General features: G+C 46.2%; 1 protein-coding gene across 1 annotated transcript; it reads right to left on the bottom strand.

Moving 5' to 3' along the window:
* Nucleotides 1-749: 749 nt before the first annotated feature.
* Ankrd34b (ankyrin repeat domain 34B) lies at nt 750-16,086 on the bottom strand. The gene is made up of 5 exons (XM_028760211.1): nt 15,777-16,086; nt 14,759-14,903; nt 13,097-13,179; nt 9,627-9,685; nt 750-4,158 (listed from the first exon to the last, which is right to left on the bottom strand). Exon 5 carries the CDS (start codon nt 4,133-4,135, stop codon nt 2,609-2,611), a length of 1,527 nt encoding a protein of 508 aa, XP_028616044.1. The 5' UTR covers nt 4,136-4,158; nt 9,627-9,685; nt 13,097-13,179; nt 14,759-14,903; nt 15,777-16,086; the 3' UTR covers nt 750-2,608.
* Nucleotides 16,087-18,207: the final 2,121 nt, after the last annotated feature.

The following is an 18,207-nucleotide window of genomic DNA, read 5'->3' as shown; positions in this document are numbered from 1 at the left end:
GCCTGCCCTGTGCATGCCCACCAAAGATACAGTATGCAGGTGTCTCTGCCTTCTCTGGAGAGGCAATGTCAAGCTCATCTTAGTAACAAGGGTGGCCCTGTCCCCTTTAAATGACAATTCCTTGGGTCTCTATTAACTATAGTCTAGGGTAATTCTGCTTGCTGGGAACTAAGAATGGTACCTGTAAAGCCTCTTGGAGTTAATGTTAAACAAACTCTAAATGAAATTCAAATATAGCTTGGCGGTGGTGGCGCATGCCTTTAATCCCAGCACTTGGGAGGCAGAGCCAGGCGGATTTCTGAGTTCAAGGCCAGCCTGGTCTACAGAGTGAGTTTCAGGACAGCCAAGGCTATACAGAGAAACCCTGTCTTGAAAAACCAATATATATAATGTAAAACACACACTACACACACACACACACACACACACACACACACACACACACACACACTCCTGTAGGAAACACTGGAGACTCATCATGGGTACCTAGTGACACATTCCGTTTACTGCAGTAAGAAGCCTGGTGGAGTAGCTTTCCAACTCTAACAACCAGGTATCTAAAGTGTGCTTAGGATGGCGAGAAGGGTAAAAATTCTGGATTAAATATGTTAAACTGATTGTGTTTTCATGTTGGGAAGGCAACAAGTTATTCTTATATTTTTATAATTTAAAGTACATGTGCAGAACAATTTCTCGTGAAATTATGATGAAATATTAGTATTTGAAGGAAAGATAAAACTTAGTCAAAATGATATTTTGAATCTTTATTGATACCATCTTGATAACAAATTACTCTATTTACATATTCTTCCAAACTGTCTCTTTCCCATGTGAGGTCAAGTACTTTTTGTGATATTAAAACTTGCGAAAGGAATTCAGCTACTTATAAACATCAGTACAATTTTAATTTCTGAATAAAAAATATTTCTAATGTAATTAATAGTCTCTTCAAAACATTAAATGGAAAAACCTGCGACTTAGTTTTCTTTTTTAAAATAAAAGCCACGAATAATTAAATAATTTCTATGTACACTTCAAAATGCTTATATCAAATTACCAAGAAAGGCCTCATGCCACCTGTTGGGCAAAGAAACGAAGCTGTGATGACGTCATTAGGCTCACACCCTGCGGTCTCTAGCGCTTTGGGTAGTCTTTGCTTCAGAACTGCTGAAGTGAAGAAGTCTTTGAACACTATTCTTTGAAGTCATGTAGGTAATATCATTTTCTTTAAATATCTTATAGTAATGTGTATTTTGTTACAAGTTATTCATAGACCCTAAAGTACTAGATGATTCAGATGTCACACCAAGAATGTTATCTTTATATATCTTTATATGACTGTCTAATAACTACATATCAGAAATAAAGATATTGCTTAGTAGTGACCCTGTAATACACCTTATGATTAGGTTTCTACTTGGCTTTTGTAATTTTAGCTAAACTAAACTAGACTATTAGTCAGTGTTTCTTTTTTAAGATGAAGCAAGCGTTTAATTCCATTTGTGTTCAATCTTGCTCCCCCCACTGTTTTGAGTGTTTCTTTTGGGAAGACAAGAATAATGTATGTCAGGGTGAATCCTTTTTAATTTTTATATTATCTTGATATTGGAAAGCTATGGATAAAATACTCAAAAATAACAGGAGAAATAATTCCTTAAGATAACAGGATTGGTACGTTAGTTTGAAAGCAACACATAGTGCAAAAACAACAGGATTTGGTAAATGGTTTGCTGCCTTGTCCTGACAGTTTGGAGGATGGGGAGTCCACCTGTCAGAGGACAGCGTTTGGTATCAGTCATTCTTGTTCCCTTGTTTGAGGGATTTCTTTACTTCAGTGTAGACAGACTATCTGAACCATGGGTTTCTGGGGATTCTCCTGGCTCCGCCCATCTCCCCACAGGGAATGCTGGGATTACAGATACTTGCACTACCCTGTCTAGGTGTCACATGCATTCTGGGAATCCAAACTCTGGCCAGCAGGCTTGCTCCCCGCCGCCCCCACACCCGCCGCCCCCACACCCGCCCTTCTGAGGCAGCTTTAGCGCCACCTTGAACACTGTTTGCTCATCCTATCTAGCCTAGATGGTTTAAAAGCTTTAATTAGACTTTTACCTGCCTGAGTCAACATTTTTAAAGGACCCGTCTATTCTTCCTTTATAGTTTAGCTTTGCTGATGTTTTGTTTTCTTTGATGATTTTGGCAACATGAAAAACTACAACCTTGTTGGCATAAAGTGTCCTCAAAATTACTGACTTGAGAGCATTCTTTCATAATAGAACACGAAGCCGATCTGAAGTGTTAAAAAGTGTTTCTAACATAGGCAAATTTTCTTTCTTGGTGATGTTTTGTTTAGATGAAAAACGTGGACCACATGAAAGTTGATAAATATTGGACATTATGAGAAAAACAGCTTTCATTTTGTCAGAATTCCCTCAGCAGCTATATATTAAGGTGTGCTCACAGTACCTAATACAAAATACACTATATTTTGATTTGCCTAGCTGCGATGCACTAGTTAAGACCTAAAAGGATACAGTTAAGGTTTCTTCTCTAAGTCTATGGTTTTCTGATACAGACATTTGAACATAATGTGTTTCCTAATGGTCTCTTAAAAGTTTACTAATTGCTTAATTTGTTCTGTCTGCAGGGACTGCCTCCTTAAGAGCATCTTTTTGGTTTTAAATTCTTTCGGGAAAATAGGGGCCGTCGGCATAAGCACTTTTTGGCCACAAGAGAGCAGGCCGCAGATCTTGTTGTTGACACCAATGTCTGTAATGGGAGGGTGAGGGTTCACATTCAAGGGTGGCAGAAACCCGGGTCGGCTCTGCCCGAGACTGTGCTCTATGGGGAAAGCTCCCGAGCCACGCCTTTCCAACACCGCATGATTCCTCCTGCTCAGGGGGCCTGGAGGGGCAGCCTCTACTAACTCTTTGGACCCTGATAGCAAGGAAGGAGATGGCGCGAAGATCTTTTTCTTTGCAGCTTTACCATCTTCTAAGGTTGGAGGAGTAAGACCCTCAGCGAGCTGCGAATCAGAGCTGTAGTGATTGGCCCCCGAGTTTCGCTTTTCAACTATGCTCTTTAGAGTGGAGGCAAACATCTGGCTAGAGTCTGGGTCCTGATCAGTAGGAATTTCCACGCATGGCTGGTTTCCTTCCGGAAACAAAGAATGGTAATTTATTTCATCATATGACATTTTCCTTGAGTTGACCTGGTCAAAGGCCCTGAGCAAGTGCGCAGTGTCTTTTACATCGATGCTCTGATGCCTGGTGATGAACCGCTTAGAAAGGGCCAGCGCGTTCGTTTTGTAGGCTATTTCTTCTTCTGGAGTGATATCTTGGAGCTCCTCTTGCAAGGAGGCTACTCTGGCCTGGTGCTTTAATGATGGGGTACTCTTGATCCAGGCTGGAGTCTGGGATAGCTTGGGCCCATTAGTGGCCATCACAGGCTTCCTCCGAGGAGAGTCTGGGTCCCAGGTATTATCACTGCCCCCAGACAACTCCTTATCCTTAAAGCCAAAAAGCGTCAGGTCCGTCTCAGAAGAATATGAAAGGGGCAACGAGGCTGTTTTGATGTCAATTTCCGAAGGCGTGGCCGGCGGATGGCTTCCGTCCATGTCTGCGGGAGGCATGTTTAGGTACTGCTGGGTGGTGTGCCTCCCAGTGGGTGACTTCGCTGTGGTTATGATGATGACCTCTTTCCCTTTTGCCTGGCAAGCACTAAGGAGGACTTTCAGGGTGTCTCTGTCTTCTGCATTTATAGCATAAACCAGAGCTGAGTAGCCAGAATGGTCCTGCAAGCTGAGGTCCGCCCCGCTCTTGAGGAGTAAGGAGACCACCTCCGGGCCGGCTCTTTCCAAGCACGCGTGCATCAGGGCACTTTTCCCAGATTTGTCCTGGATGTTGGGATCAGCGCTGTTCTCCAGAAGGTATTTAACCATCTTGGCTCTACCGACGCTCTGTTGGTCGACATGTTTGGTCTTACAGGCAATCATTAAAGGGGTTTCCCCACGGTCGTTGCTTTCGTTGATGTAGGCACCACCCTCTAGCAAAAGTCTAGTGAGGCGAAGCCGGCTCTGATGCACTGCCTTGATCAAGGAATTTCCGTCCGTTGAAACTTCTGAGCCTTCATCCATCTTCAAAGGTCAGAAATCAATACCTGGTTATCAGAAAAAATTGACGATTAGTCAGACTCAATGTCCAACTTGTATTCATCTTGTCATTTTGTCTATTTCTGAAATATGTATGAACAGGATTATGTTATTGGTGGAAGCTGAGCAAAATCATAAATTGCAAAAATAAGAGAAATTTCAGAGTAATAGTAACCTTTATGGAATTGTAAGTTAAAACGTTTCTTTAAATTCTTCCTTGAAGCATGAACTCAGTATTTTCCTAAATTTCACATTTAACGACAGTCTACTTACTTTCTGTTCTTGAAGAACATACTTTAAACATTAATATTAAGCAAAGTTGGGCTGAAGAAATAGCTCTGCAGGTAAGAGAGCTTGCCTTGTAAGCATGAAGACTTGAGTTGACTCTCCAGCACCCCAGTGAAAGCCAGGCAAGGCCCATGGGTGGTTACATGGGCCTGTAACCCAATCATTATGGTCGGGGAGACAGGTGGATTCCAGGATCTCCCTGGCCAGCTGGCGCAGCTGCAAAGATGATTTAGGTTTAATGAGAGACCCTGTGTGAAGGATCTAAGACAGGAAGCACTAAGAGAGGCCTCCTCTAGTCTCCGGGGGTGATTGGACTAATGTAAGCATATGGATCCGTGAATTTCCTCAACCCAACGCATAGACTGCACACATGTGCACATGCATGCACATACATCTAAATAAAAAATCTTAAAGAAAATTATTATTATTTCAAGAACATGGAGAAATGGCTCAGTCATTAAGAGCACTCGCTGCTCTTCCAGAGGGTCCAGATTCAATTCCCAGCAACCACATGTTGCTCAAAACTATGATACTAGTTCCAGAGAATCTGATGCCTTCTTCTGTTCTCCTCAGGCAGCAGGCATGCAAGTGTACAGATGTACACGCAGGCAAAACACACACATACATATAAAATAAATTAAAATTTAAGAGAAACTTTAAAAGGAGCCATGGAAGATTTGTAATCACTTAATCTTTACCATCGACACTAAAAATACATGTTTAATTTGTTTAAGTATCTCTGATTCAGACTCCTTCAACAGAGAGTTTCATGAGGGGGTAATAATCACTTTATATTGAGCTAAGAGAAAATCTGTCTTTCAGTTGTGCTTACAGTAGAGGACAAAGATCAGATAGGTTTTATAAATGTGATATGTATAACGTGTAGATATAATCTGAATAACTTAGAAAAATATTGTTTCTCCTAGTCTCTGGGTCTTTTCATTATTTAGAGCATATTTTATTATTTGTTGTAACCAAGCCCTCATGAGACGCTCTCTCCCTAGCTCAGACAGTGCATTGGCATTGTACAAATGAAAACTAGGAACATTTATGGACCAATATGGCTGTTCATTTCTGTACAATGACAACATAGCACAGTAAACTGGCTAATCACCGATTTTTTAAATTTAAGATTATGTCTCCCAGCTGGTGGATCACTCTTGTAATCCTGGCATTTGAGGTGTGTAAGCAGGAGGATCACCATGAGTTTGAGGCCAGTCTGGTCTACAGAATATGTTTAAGGCCAATGTGAGAGCTAGAGAGTGAGACTCTGTCTCAAAAAATAAAGAAATAAGGGGCTGGAGAGATGGCTCAGTGGTTAAGAGCACTGACTGCTCTCCCAGAGGTCCTGAGTTCAATTTACAGCAACCACATGGTGGCTCACAACCATCTGTAATGGGATCTGATGTCCTCTTCTGGTGTGTCTGAAGACAGCTACAGTGTACTCATATAAATAAAAAAATAAATAAATCTTTAAAAAATAAAGGATTTCAGGACAGAAATTTCTGTTTGAAATAGGATAGTGGATTAATGGACTTGTCCCTTACTAGAGGGAAAGAGTACGAGAGGAGAACAGAAGGCCAAGAAGGGTAAAGACAGAGTAGGCATACACAGAAATGAATTCGTGCTGACACTGTAAGTCCCTGATAGGTACTGGGAGACCTGCAAAGATACCAGCCTGTCCTGAGGAGCTCACAGAGACTTGGAAGATGCTGTACAGAGCTGGTTATAGCAAGATTCATGAGATTTAAACTGCTTAAGTCACTTAGGAACAAATGAGGTTTTCGGAAGTCAGACACCGGAGCTTCTCTCTGAAGGCTGTAAGAACTTAGCAGGTTTAGCTAGGCATGCAGTTCAGTGGTAGAGAATTTGTGTAGCACATGAAAGGCCCCCAGTTCTGTCCCCAGCACCAAAACAAACAAACAAACAAACAAAATTAAGGAGCCAATAAAAAGGCTTAGTGAATAAAGGTGCTCACTGTGCAAGCCTGGTAACGCAGGTTCAAGCCCCAGAGCCTACATAAAGGAGGAAGAGAGAGCCAACTCCAGAAAGCTGTCCTCTGGCCTCCACATGTGCACCACGGCCTGTCTCCACTCATGCATCACACACACAACAATAATAAATATTTTTAAATTAACATTTAAAAAAAAGACTTTTGCAGGCAGACAGAGGGAGACGGTGAAACCTAATCTGCAATTATCTTGGATGGCAGGCTATGTTTATAGGGCAGAGCCAAACTCGGGAAGTATGGGTGCAGATAGCTAGGGTTAGGGCTTATACAGCTCCCTCCAGAGACCTCCCAAAATGAAAGTTTTTAAAAAAGAGATACACTCATAAAGCCAGAGAGAAAACAGGGAAGACAAACAGCAGCCTGGAAGCCCTGAAGCAGAGGATCCAGCCTGAGAAACCCAAGAGCTAACCCCATGCATGACACAGAAGCTCTAAAGCAGGACGCTTTAGAACTGGGGTTCCACAATAAGAAGGAGCAGGTCAAAGCCTTCGCTGCTCTGGTGACACCTACCTGGGACAGCAGCAGAAAGCTTCCCACACGCTCTGAGTCTGAGACTCCATCCCCAGCCACATTCACTCAGATCTCTGAGCCATGCTGGCATGTGAAAGCTTGGGAAGTGTGAACAATGGGTAGCTCCTCCAACTCCAGACCACCAGCGATAGACAGTGCCCTGCTTTCTCTCTGGGGCCACCTGGGGGTCTGGTCTCTGAAAATAGTAAGACACAGGGTCTTTGGACTGAAGGCAAGGAAGTGATTGTTTGAAAAGAGCTGAAGCCTACCCTACCTCCACATCAGCTACAGAAAGACTGACAGACGACACAGAACCCCTGGGGCGAAAGCCGCTCAGGTCTGTGTTCAACAGCCTCCCTGCCTTAGAGAATACCACAGAGTTTCACACATCACCAGGGCAGTCCACAGTGAGACTCACAGGTGACAAGCATTACTCATGTGTTCCAGCCTTCTCACTGGTCCTTTCGTCCAGCCCTTTAGTCATGAGCCAATAGTCAGGAAGATAAATGCTTTAAAAACTCAATATCCTCAAGGGAGTAAGGAACATCCTAAGCATGAGTGGGAGAAAGACTCTGTGAAGAAGAATATTCAGAGACCAGGAAATCTCAAAAGAACATGAAAGAGGCCCGCAAAGCCCAGTAGCAAATGGAGATAGTAGTGCTGAGAATCTCAAACGCAGTGAAGAAAACAGAAAGGAAAAGAGCTGGTCTTCGTGGGACCTGCCTGTAATCCCAGCACTCAGGAAGGAGAAGCAGAAGGACCAGAAGTTCAAAGTCAGCCTCACAGAGAGACCCCCATCTCACAAAACAAAAATAACTCGCAATGGGGGTGGGGGGAGAAGACAACCAGTAATCCAGTCCAGGATCTCAAGCACCCAAACAAAATTTCAAGCAAGAAAAAGAGGTACACTAGTGCCCAAGTTAAAATGAACTGTCAACTCCACAGCCTAGAGTCACACGAGAAGAAAGACTTGATTTAGGAATTGCCTAGATCAGTCTGGCTTGTGGGCAAATATCTTGCTTAGTGACTGATGCAGAAGTGCTTAGCCCACCAGGGACCACACCATTGCTAAGCAGGTAATCCTGAGGTGTATAAGAAAGCTAGCCTACATGAACAAGAACCATGAAGGAGTCTTGCCCTGACTTCTCTCAGGGGTTATGAGCTGGAAGTATAAGCCAAAAAAAAAAAAAAAAAAAAAAAGCCTCTCTTCTCCAAGTTGCTCTTGGTCACAGCGTCAGCAAGGCAACTATAAGCAAGAGACGCAATCCTCAACAAAAGTGGGAGAAAGTCCCAGGCCTGGGGACTAATGAGTTATCCAAGTGAAAGGCAGAAGCAGAGTATTGCACTGAGTGACAGAGCATGCCCATAACATGGGCCTGTGCACTTCCAGGGCACACACCAGAAGATTCCACAGACTTGACGGCAGAGGAAGGGCCCTTGGGTTTGGGGATAAGTCACATACCAAGGAATCAAAAATGAGTATAGATTCAGGTACATCAACAATAGCAGTGAGACACAATGCAGAAGTGTCTTTAAACATCTGAAGGAGAAATGACCCTCTGCTTAGAATTCTATATTTAGCCAAACCTTCAGGCAAGAATTGGAACATAATCTCAAGAATTAACTGAAGGATGGAATCTGCTGAGATCAAACAGTAAACAAGAAAAATAGAGCAATAGCATATAGAAGCTGAAGATCATGGAAGAGAGGTACCCCCCAGCCCCTAGAGAATGCCGGAGGGACCTGCCAGGCTGATGGATGTGCAGACATGCTTAGTGCGGTCACCCACCACGGTCCATCTGTCAACTGAGGACCAAAGCACACAGCAGCCTGGCTTCAATTCTTGTCTTTACTTGCTATGTATGGACTCTTCCCTGCATCCCGCCTCCCCCCACCCCCGTCCTGTCCCCAAGTGGTGCTCATTTTAGCTCTGCCCCCTCACTCAGCTGTGACATCCTAGGGCATGTCCTGGTGGGCTTGGAGGAGAAAGGGTAAACAAACAGCGCCACTCCCTTTGGGTACTCAGTCACTGCTCTGTGCCATGTCTATGCAGAGGCCATGTTAAGATGAACCCCATGAATCCCAGGACTCATTCTTGACCCTGCCTAAAGGATTTCCTATAAGAGCTCGTGAATCCTGGGCCAGCTCACCTTCTGAAACTTTCACCACATACAGTCAACATCGGTCTTCCTTCATCATCTGGCTTTGTGATTGCTATCTAGTTAAAGTTATTTTTCTTAGGAGTCCATTATAAATGGAGGACAATGACAAAAGCAAAGAGGACAACTGTGACGAGTATCCAAAGGGACAGTGGCTGTTGGTGGAGGAGAGAAAACGGTGTGATCTAGGAGGGTTACCAGAGGCCTCCAAAGTCCCAATGATTCGCCATTTCTCAACAGGGTGTTATATTTAGAGGCATCTGTTCTTTAAACGGTATATTTCCCCCACACTCTTCCAAACAGCACCACTCTCGGTACATTGGCATTGCCATGCATAAGCTCATAAAAGGTGGGACTGCAAATTGAACCATATCTCCATTTTGATATCATTCATGATGCACAGCAAAGCACCCAGGGGACAGATGCATAGCCTGAAGGAAAGCAAATGCTTTGGTTTTCTCTCCCTATCATCACAGTCTTGAAAAGCTATTCTTCCCTCAAAACGTACCTGAGATGTGCGGTACAGGAATCAGGATGGCAGTGTGGGTCCCAACTCGAAGGTCTACTCTGGAAGGAAAGCATCTGAAAGTTCACAGGAGAACACCACAGAAACCACTTCTTTGCAGTTTTCATATACAAATGGGTTTAATATGCAAAGAAATTAGGAGGCATTGGAACATAATATCAAATACAGAAACCACTTTGTATCCAAGCCAAGAAAGGATACAGTAGCAATCCAAAAAAACAAGCTTAAAAAAATCATTAGGCCAAAGTCATACTTGAGAAATTGACACTTTAATAAGAACAAGTCACCATGTTCTGCCTTCTTGTTTGTTTGTTTGTTTTTGTTTGAGAGGAGGTCTCACTATGTTGCCCTGGCTGTCCTAAAAGTAACAATGTAGACCAGGCTGGGTCTCAAACTTACAGAGATCTGACTCCCTCTGCCCCCAAGGCTTATGCCACTATGCCCTGCTCAGACAGGTTATACTAGGAAGGACTCTTACTTGGTTGTTCTCATTCTCAAGAACCTTTAAGAGTATGGAAGAGTTTAGGTTACTTTAACACACACACACACACACACACACACACACACACTCAGAGCTCCTCCCTTTTTTAACAACACTAATCCTGAGCACTTATGCTCACAACTTTTCTCTCACCAAGGCTGGAGTGAGGAGGCTCTAAGACAGGGAACTGTCAACAAACTAGAGACTGGGATATCTGAGAGGACAATGGCTTCTTCTCCATCCCTCAGATATGGGGATGTTGTGGATTGCAGGGTCTCAGGGAAGTTGAGCTGAGTACCAACAGACTGCCTCCTCTATTATGTAGATGACGGCAGCAAAGATGAAGCTGACCAGGGAGCCATGGATCTAGCTGACCCTGCTTTCCCAGTGCTGAGATTACAACTGTGCACCTTTTATGTGGATGCTGGACACCACACTTGGGTCCTCAAATTTACATGGCAATTACTTCACCAAATGAGTTGACTCCCCAGCCCTTGAAATTATGTTGGTTTCTCAGACTGGCTTGAATACCTGGACTCCAGCAATCCTTCTGCCTCAGTCTCCAGAGTATCTACAACCATAGGCATGTGCTTCCACACTGAGTTATAATGGCTTCTTAGTCTGCTTGAATTTTAATATTTCATAGGGCCAACTGTTACTGTTGACACTTCAATGTTTTTAGAAGAGGATTGTCAGATACGTCACTCCCCAGAGGTTATGATAAGGCTCCCGGGGCATCATTGTGTAGTCACTGCCTTACTAGAACAACCCTGTCTTTAGGCCTTCACCCTCTCTGAGGAGTTCTTTAACCTTGCCAGATCAATCTGTAAACCACAAAACTTGACATTTGAATGATTTGCTCTTCATAGAGTGTTTGATGAAGACCCACTTTTCTTGCCTTGAATGGTCTTTCCTCCTGTGGGAATTACCTCCTGGGGTGTTGGCTTCATCATCTGTGAAGTGACAGTTTTATATTTATGCTGTGTACATATGGAGGTGAACTTAGCACTGAAAGGAAGGTTTCCTATTGTGCCTCCTTCTTGATTCATTCCTTTTTCAAGAATTTTATCTCAGAATTTAACATTCTGTTTTTAATCGAATCCCAAATCTAAAGCCTTTTAAAGTAACAGAGACGGGAAGAGGGCTTGTGGGATAAAGCAGTTACTTTGAGAGCATGAGGATCTGAGTTTGACCCCCAGAACCAATTCTAGAAGAAATATGAGCATAGCGGTACATGCCTGTAAACCCAGCACTCAAGAAGCAAAAATAGGTAGATCCCCAAGGCCTCACTGGGATGGCAAGTTAGCCCAGGCTACCTGGTGAGTTCCAATTAGTGAAAGAGTTAAAAGAAATGGTAACAGCTCAGGAGATGTCTTAGTCTGTAAAGGACTTATCATGTAAGTAGGAGAACAGAATTCAGACCCTCAGCATCCTTAGAAATGTAGGGTGGATATGACAGGCAGCCTCTAATTCTAGCACATGGAGAGTGAAGACAGAAGATGCCCCCCACTCCCCAAGCAAGCTTGGTAGCTAGACTAGCTCAATCAGTGAGCTCTAAGTCAAGTGAGAGACTGACTCAGTAAAGAAAGTGGAGAGGAACTGAGGAAGACATTCAACCTCAACTTCTGGCCACCATGTACATGTGTGTGAGCATGCATCCACACATACATGCACACGAACATGCACATGTACCTGTAAAGCGACCTGTGCTCACAAATGAGCAGTGGGCACATATATATGCACGCACACCATGCACACATACCACAAAATAGACAGTGCCTGAGAAATGAAACATATGTGTGTCTTCCTGCCACCATATACACAAAAATATGTGCACCTGCACACACATGAAAGCATGCAAGTGTACACTAAGTAAATACAGATAGACTACTGGAAATGCCTTTTTTACTCCGTAAATAATGGTTCTCCACATTGAGTGGAATTTAGTAAGAATTTACTAGATTTTCCTTATGGGTCCCTATATTATTAGATCTAAATTACTAAATAGTTGTATAACTCCTCCTCTCTATTTTATTTCTTTCTTATGTTTTATTTTATGTGTATAAACCTTTGCCCATATGTATGTGTGTTATTTTATGTGTATGAATGTTCGCTCATGTTTGTCTGTGCTGGTACCTTCAGACTCCAGAGAAGGGCATCAGATCCCCTAGAACTAAGAGTCATAGGGAGTTGTGAGTGGCCATGTGGGTGCTGGGAATTGAACCTGGGTCCTTTGGAAGAGAAGCCAGTGCTCTTAAGATTTGAGCCATCGCTCCAGCCTCATTCCTTGTTAGAAATAGAAGTCTTCAACTTTAGTTAGAATGCATCACTGTGTACTTCGGACATTCTTCACTGCCTTTCCCTGCTGGTCAAGCTTCCACTCAATAGTTGCCTTTTTTTAAGAGTCAAAGGTATTTACTTCCAAGAACAAAGACAACCAGAGAAGGGATGTTATCAAACGAGCAATTTCAAATAAGCTTTGGAGAGAGAGAACAGCTGTCAGAGTGATCAGTGCTGTCATGTGAAGAGCCACTTGTATATATGACCCTTGACCTGTGGCCTCAGTAGTCCCAGGTACCATGCAGAGTGACAGTGAGGCCCAGGGGAAAATCCAGAGGTGGGTTGAAAATCTGTGGATAGGTCATCTGGACTTCCAAATGCTGCCCCCACCCCATGTAGCTGACAACCAGTTTCTTGGGCAAAACCCCAAAGACTGGCCATATGAACAGATGGGTCAGAAAGACTAGAGATAATGCAGAGGGCAGACAGTGTGGACAGAGGGAGAGTTTGCAGACTGAAGCTGCGATACCCAGCTCTCTACTCTGCCATCAGGAAACTAGAAGAGAGAGATAAAGCACGGAGTGCCTCAGACTCAGGGGCCCTTGGGAAAAAATATCTGTTGACAAATGGAGCAAACCATACCTACTCTCACCCTCCCAGACACCCACTCCGAATGGAAATAGAAAGTTACCTGAAAACATTATTCCTAATTTCATACTTGGGTTTTGTCTCTTCTCTCGCTGGGTGAGGTTTCTGTCAGCCAGCTGTCAGCTCCTACCAAAAGAAATCAGAGCTATTCAGAGGCACATAAACACTGACGATCTGTTGCCCGCGTCTCTCCCATTTGGAGTTGAGTGTTTTAATTCCTTGTTTAGTAATCCCTACAGTGTTCGGTTTATCACATTTCACCGACTACGAGTTTGTAAATGAGTCTGGAATGGATCCCACGCACAGCAACCTAGCTCGAGTCTGTTTGCAGGCAAGCCCACCCCTTGGTACTCATCTGGTTCAGTCCATACTTTGCACAAGAGAGTAGGAAAGGTGTTTGGACTCTCCCAAGGTCATTCCTTTTATCTGCCTGCTGAGAGTTCTGGACTCCATACTCTGGGTACTGTATCTCAGTATCTCCCTGCCCTTTGGATGACAGACTCCCCACAGCAGGGCCCAGTTGGGATACCTGATTAGTGTAGTACCCAACATGGCAGTGCTATAAGTCTGACATGCTTGGAAAGCCAGCTGGGAGCTGATTCCTCCTCTTGCCTTTATCCTCCCACTGTCCCCAGCTTTCTATTCATTACAACAGGACAGAGATTATCCTCTGTGTTCCCTCTTATAAAACAGTTGTCTGGCTGGGGAGCCCTAAAGTGAGTATATGACTCTAAAGCTCAGAACAGTCCTTTCTCTTGTCCTAGTTCCTGCCCTGATGTGGAAGAGATGGCAGGGAACCTGGGCTCTCCCAGAGTTACCAGGTTTGGGGTTATTGTTCTTAAGATGGGGGTGCAGTATCTACATTACAGTAGATGATTGTGAGTCTAAAAATCGGGATGCATTTACTGCTTAGGAATTCGGTAAGTATTAGGTTCCAAATATGCACTGTCCAATACAGGTCCTGCTTATGTGAGTCCCCTGGGATCGTGGAACCTGACTGGGAGATGGCTAGGTTTCATACACCAATGGCATCTCCATCTTTTTTTAATCCCAGAATCATGTAAGCCTTTTTTTTTTTTAAAGATCCCTCACTCCTGTTTCCTGGTTGCATCCAAGCCCTGCATCTGCTCACACAGGGGTGCCTCCACCCCCCCCACCAAGTTGTTTGACAATCAATTTCACTGCAGGAGTGAAGGGCAGAGGTGCTGCCACAGTCCAGAGGAGGATTAGAGAGCCCATGGGTCCCACAGAAGACTGCAATCCTGAATTTGAGCCATCCAGGACCTAGGCTTGCAGCTTTCTCTTCCCAATCAGCTCTTCAAAATCATAGACCTGATAGGCAGGCAGTCTAAGGCCAGACAGCAACTGGAATGAGGCCAGCCAGAGGTCATAAGCAAAATGTATCTCTTCCTCGCAAGGAGAGAGTCGGAGCCAAGCAAAAGATGCACTAACTGACCAGGAAAAGTAGGTTTCCTTGGGTCTCCAGGCTTCTAAGAAATACTCAGGAACAACCCAGGGGAAGGAGTTAGTTTATAAGGTTTGCTGTTTCCCTCACATAGCTACAATTAGCTACCCATGAGCTCCTCCTTGGGCTCTGGGGTTAGGTTATGGGATGCCTAGATCCCAGCTTCTCCTCAGAAGATTCCCTCTCTCAGCAGAGACAGAGACGGGGGGTGGGGGGAGGTTGGGGGTAGAAATTGCAAACCTGCCCCTCCAAAGTGTCTGGGAAGCAGCGAGGTACCAAGGTGACTGGATTTCCAGGCTGTTGCGTATGCAGGTGGCGTGTCTCCAAGGTCCTTGCCTGGTTTCCTCAGATTTTCCCCAGTTCAGGAGAGAGCAAGTCCAAGGTGCTGTCGGAGAAGGGCAAAGGAAGGTGACTGGGGCGACAGCACTGGGGCGCGGATGGGGGCGGGGTGCTCATTTCGTCGCCTCCACTCCAAGCCAGGGCAGGCAGCTGTCCACGAAAAAGGCTTGCGCCAGGAGGCCCTGGGCAGTGGTCCCCGCGCAGCCTAGCACGCGGCCCTCGCTGGGGAGATGGCGTGCCAGAGAGCGGGCAGCACTGGTCCTCCGCCCCGGCAGGCACCGATCTGCAGCCCGCTCTCTGGTGAAGGGGTCTGGATGCCCGGTGCCAAGGATGTGCGCACCCGGGAGCCGCAGAGACCGGACTGCCGACCCGGCGACCCTGGTTCCTGCAGCCCGAGGTTGCAATCGGCTCCGCGGCCCCAGCCCGCGCTCCGCACCTCCGCTGCCCAGCGGCCACGGGCACCTGCGGCCACGCGCTCCAGCCGGACCCCGCGACCCGCGCGCTCCACCGACCGAGTGCGCGCCGCTCCCGCCGCGGGGCTCCCACCCCGCAGCCCTGGGCCCCGGGCCGCTCCTCCCGCGTCGCGAGGCCCGAAGGCGGCTGAATCCGCAGCCCCGCGGGGTCCGAGCGCGAGCCGCCAACGGGAGCTGGGGACCTGCGGGGACCCGGAGGCGCGCGGCGGGGCGCGGGCTAGTCGGAGTCTCCCGGGAGGCCCCTGAAGCCCGCTGGCCCTCGGTGACCCGCAGTGGTCCGCGGTAGCTGGTCTCGGTCCCCACCCTGGCAGCTGCAGTATCAAATGTGCTGCAGGTGCCTTTTCGCGGGCTGCACCGAGGCCACACGGCCTCGCGACCCTCGGTGCCTCAGTCTCGCGGCTGTCACCGCATCCCAAAGTTTCCCCAAGTGCAGCAGGCGGACTGACCTGGGACGCGCTGTCGGATCGGCAGTGGTCCTTCGCCTTCGCGATCGGTTCCTGCTCGGACGCGCCGTCCGAGCTGGGTGACTGTCAATGATTCGGCGGCGGCGGCGATCTCAGTTCCCGGACCGTGCCGCCGGGCCCCCCCGCCCCCTGCCCTGCAGACACAGGCGGGCCACCAAGCGCTGGAGCGGGAGCGGCGAGGCGCGCACCTCGCCAGACGCGGGGCTGGAGCTTCCGCTGGGAGTGACGCGCCCGCGCTCCGCCGCGCTGCAGGTGGGGGCGGCGGGCCAGTCCAGGCCCCGGGACCAGAAGATGCTCTCCGAGGCTCCGCCTCCGCCCCTAAGCCCCGCCCCGTCTCCCCTCCAGGCCACTGAGCTTTGACAGCTGCGACTGGTGGGAGAGCAAATGGACAGAAGCCCAGGGTGGACCAAGGAAGCTGACCTCCCGGGTGCCCCTGGTCCGGGTCTGCGTCCGCGTTCTCGTCCAGCTCATATCTATCTTGTTGGTCTGAGATTCAGCCTCCACGGGTTCCTTTCCCCATGGTTCTTTCCCCCACTTAGGTAAAGGCAGGGCCTCACTAAAGAACTGAACGTTTGTGGGAGCAACCGTTTTGTTTGTATTTTATGAATTTATAATTTCATTATACTCTAATTAAGGCTTAATGGAACTGCTAACAAAATTTCGCAAAATAAATTTGAGGTATTAAACTCCACGGAGACAGCAAGAAAAAAAGGAAATTATGTAAACGCGATGGTTTCAGCTCTCCATATATATTGAAGGAGGTGTGAATTCAAGGCCAGCCTGGACAACATACTTGCCTAAAAACAAGCTAATCTGTAGTTTTTCCATCCCCAAAGAGGAAGGTAATATGCCCTTGGGTAGATTTCCTTTACTTAAACAAAATCCCTGTGAAATGGTTCCTTAAGTAAACATTTGTCGCATATTCACAGGACATGTTGCACCAGAGGCAGACTCTAAGAAAGGAGACTACCTGGGGTGGGTTGTCCTTTGTTTACACACATTTTGAGAGTCCCAGAAAGGAGAAAACAAACTTTTATGAAGGCATGGGCCTATCTCCTTCATCTCTTTTTAAGAGTTTTATTAATGTATATATACCACACATATTAAAAGGTGTGGCCCACAAGTCCAGTGATTTTTGTACAAACCAAAGCATCACGCAGATAAACAACAGAGCATATTAGCAGCAACCCAAAGGGTCCCCTTATATCTGCACCTTGGGAGGACTGGTGGCTTCTGCCAGCACAGAACCGTTTTGCTGTTTGTGTGTTTTCTAACATCATAGAGAATATGTCTTGCCACCTGGGTCTCCCTGCCCCCTGTTGTTACACTTCAGATGATATGCTGTGTATGGCTGTGCTTTTCTCCTTCTTTCAGAAGTGTAGTATTCCATTGGGTCTGTGTATCTCAATTTGATTTGTTTCTGGTAGACATTTGGGCTAGTCGCAAGCTTCGGAAAGTTCACAGACGCTGCTATGAACACAGCAGGTGACGCCTGCCCACTTACCTATAGACACATTTTTGTGGGGTACACCTGAGAGTGGAGCTATGACTCATGAAGTCAACATGTGTTCAGCTTCTGTGGATGCTACCAAACTTCAAAGTTGATTCAATTTTCACTCCTACTTTACAAGTTCCTTATCAATTGCTATCACAGACAAATCACATTGATAATTGGAAGTCATGGAGGTCAGAAATCCAAACAGCTTCAGTGTTCCTAAAATCAGCAGGGTTGTGGGGTTGTATTGATTCTGGAGGGCTGTTAGGAGAGCATCTGTTTCCCCTGCCACTCCTGGCTTTCAGAGCCTCCTGGAATTCCTTAACTAATGGTCTCTTCCTCCATAATCCTATTCAGATGTCTCTGTGTCTGTCTGTCTGCTTGTCTGTCTGTCTGTCTGTCTGTCTGTCTCTGTTTCTGTCTCTCTCTGTGTCTTTCTGTGTCTCTCTGTGTGTCTCTATCTCTGTCTCTCTGTCTCTCTTTTTCCCTCATTCCTCTGTCCTGGCTCGTTTTTGTCTCCCTCTGCCCCCTGTGTCCTTCTCACCCTCTGACCTCCCTGCCTCACTCTCCATGATTACCTTGTGTACTGGGCTTACTTGGATAATCTGCCATCTCAAGATTCATAATTTAATCACACCTACAAAGTTCCTTTTCCCACATAGCATAACATATTCATAGGCTCCAGAAATGAGGCTGTGAACTTCTTTGGCAGGCTATCATTTGGCTTACGCCACCCACCACTGAAGTATTGGAAGATATTTGCTAGAGGCAAGGATGCCTGGAGGGGTGGGGGTGGGAATAGTGAAGCATGGAGGATTTTCCTTTTGACCTGATCCTTACCAGATCAGGAGAGGGGACGATGCTGAGAAGTCATTTCTGGCTACTGTTCCCAGGAGCTTTCACAGAGTGAGAATCCAG

Source organism: Grammomys surdaster, unplaced genomic scaffold (genome assembly GCF_004785775.1).
Source record: "Grammomys surdaster isolate TR1022 unplaced genomic scaffold, NIH_TR_1.0 126391, whole genome shotgun sequence".
Classification (NCBI taxonomy): domain Eukaryota; kingdom Metazoa; phylum Chordata; class Mammalia; order Rodentia; family Muridae; genus Grammomys; species Grammomys surdaster.
This window is presented reverse-complemented; position numbering and strand designations above follow the sequence as displayed.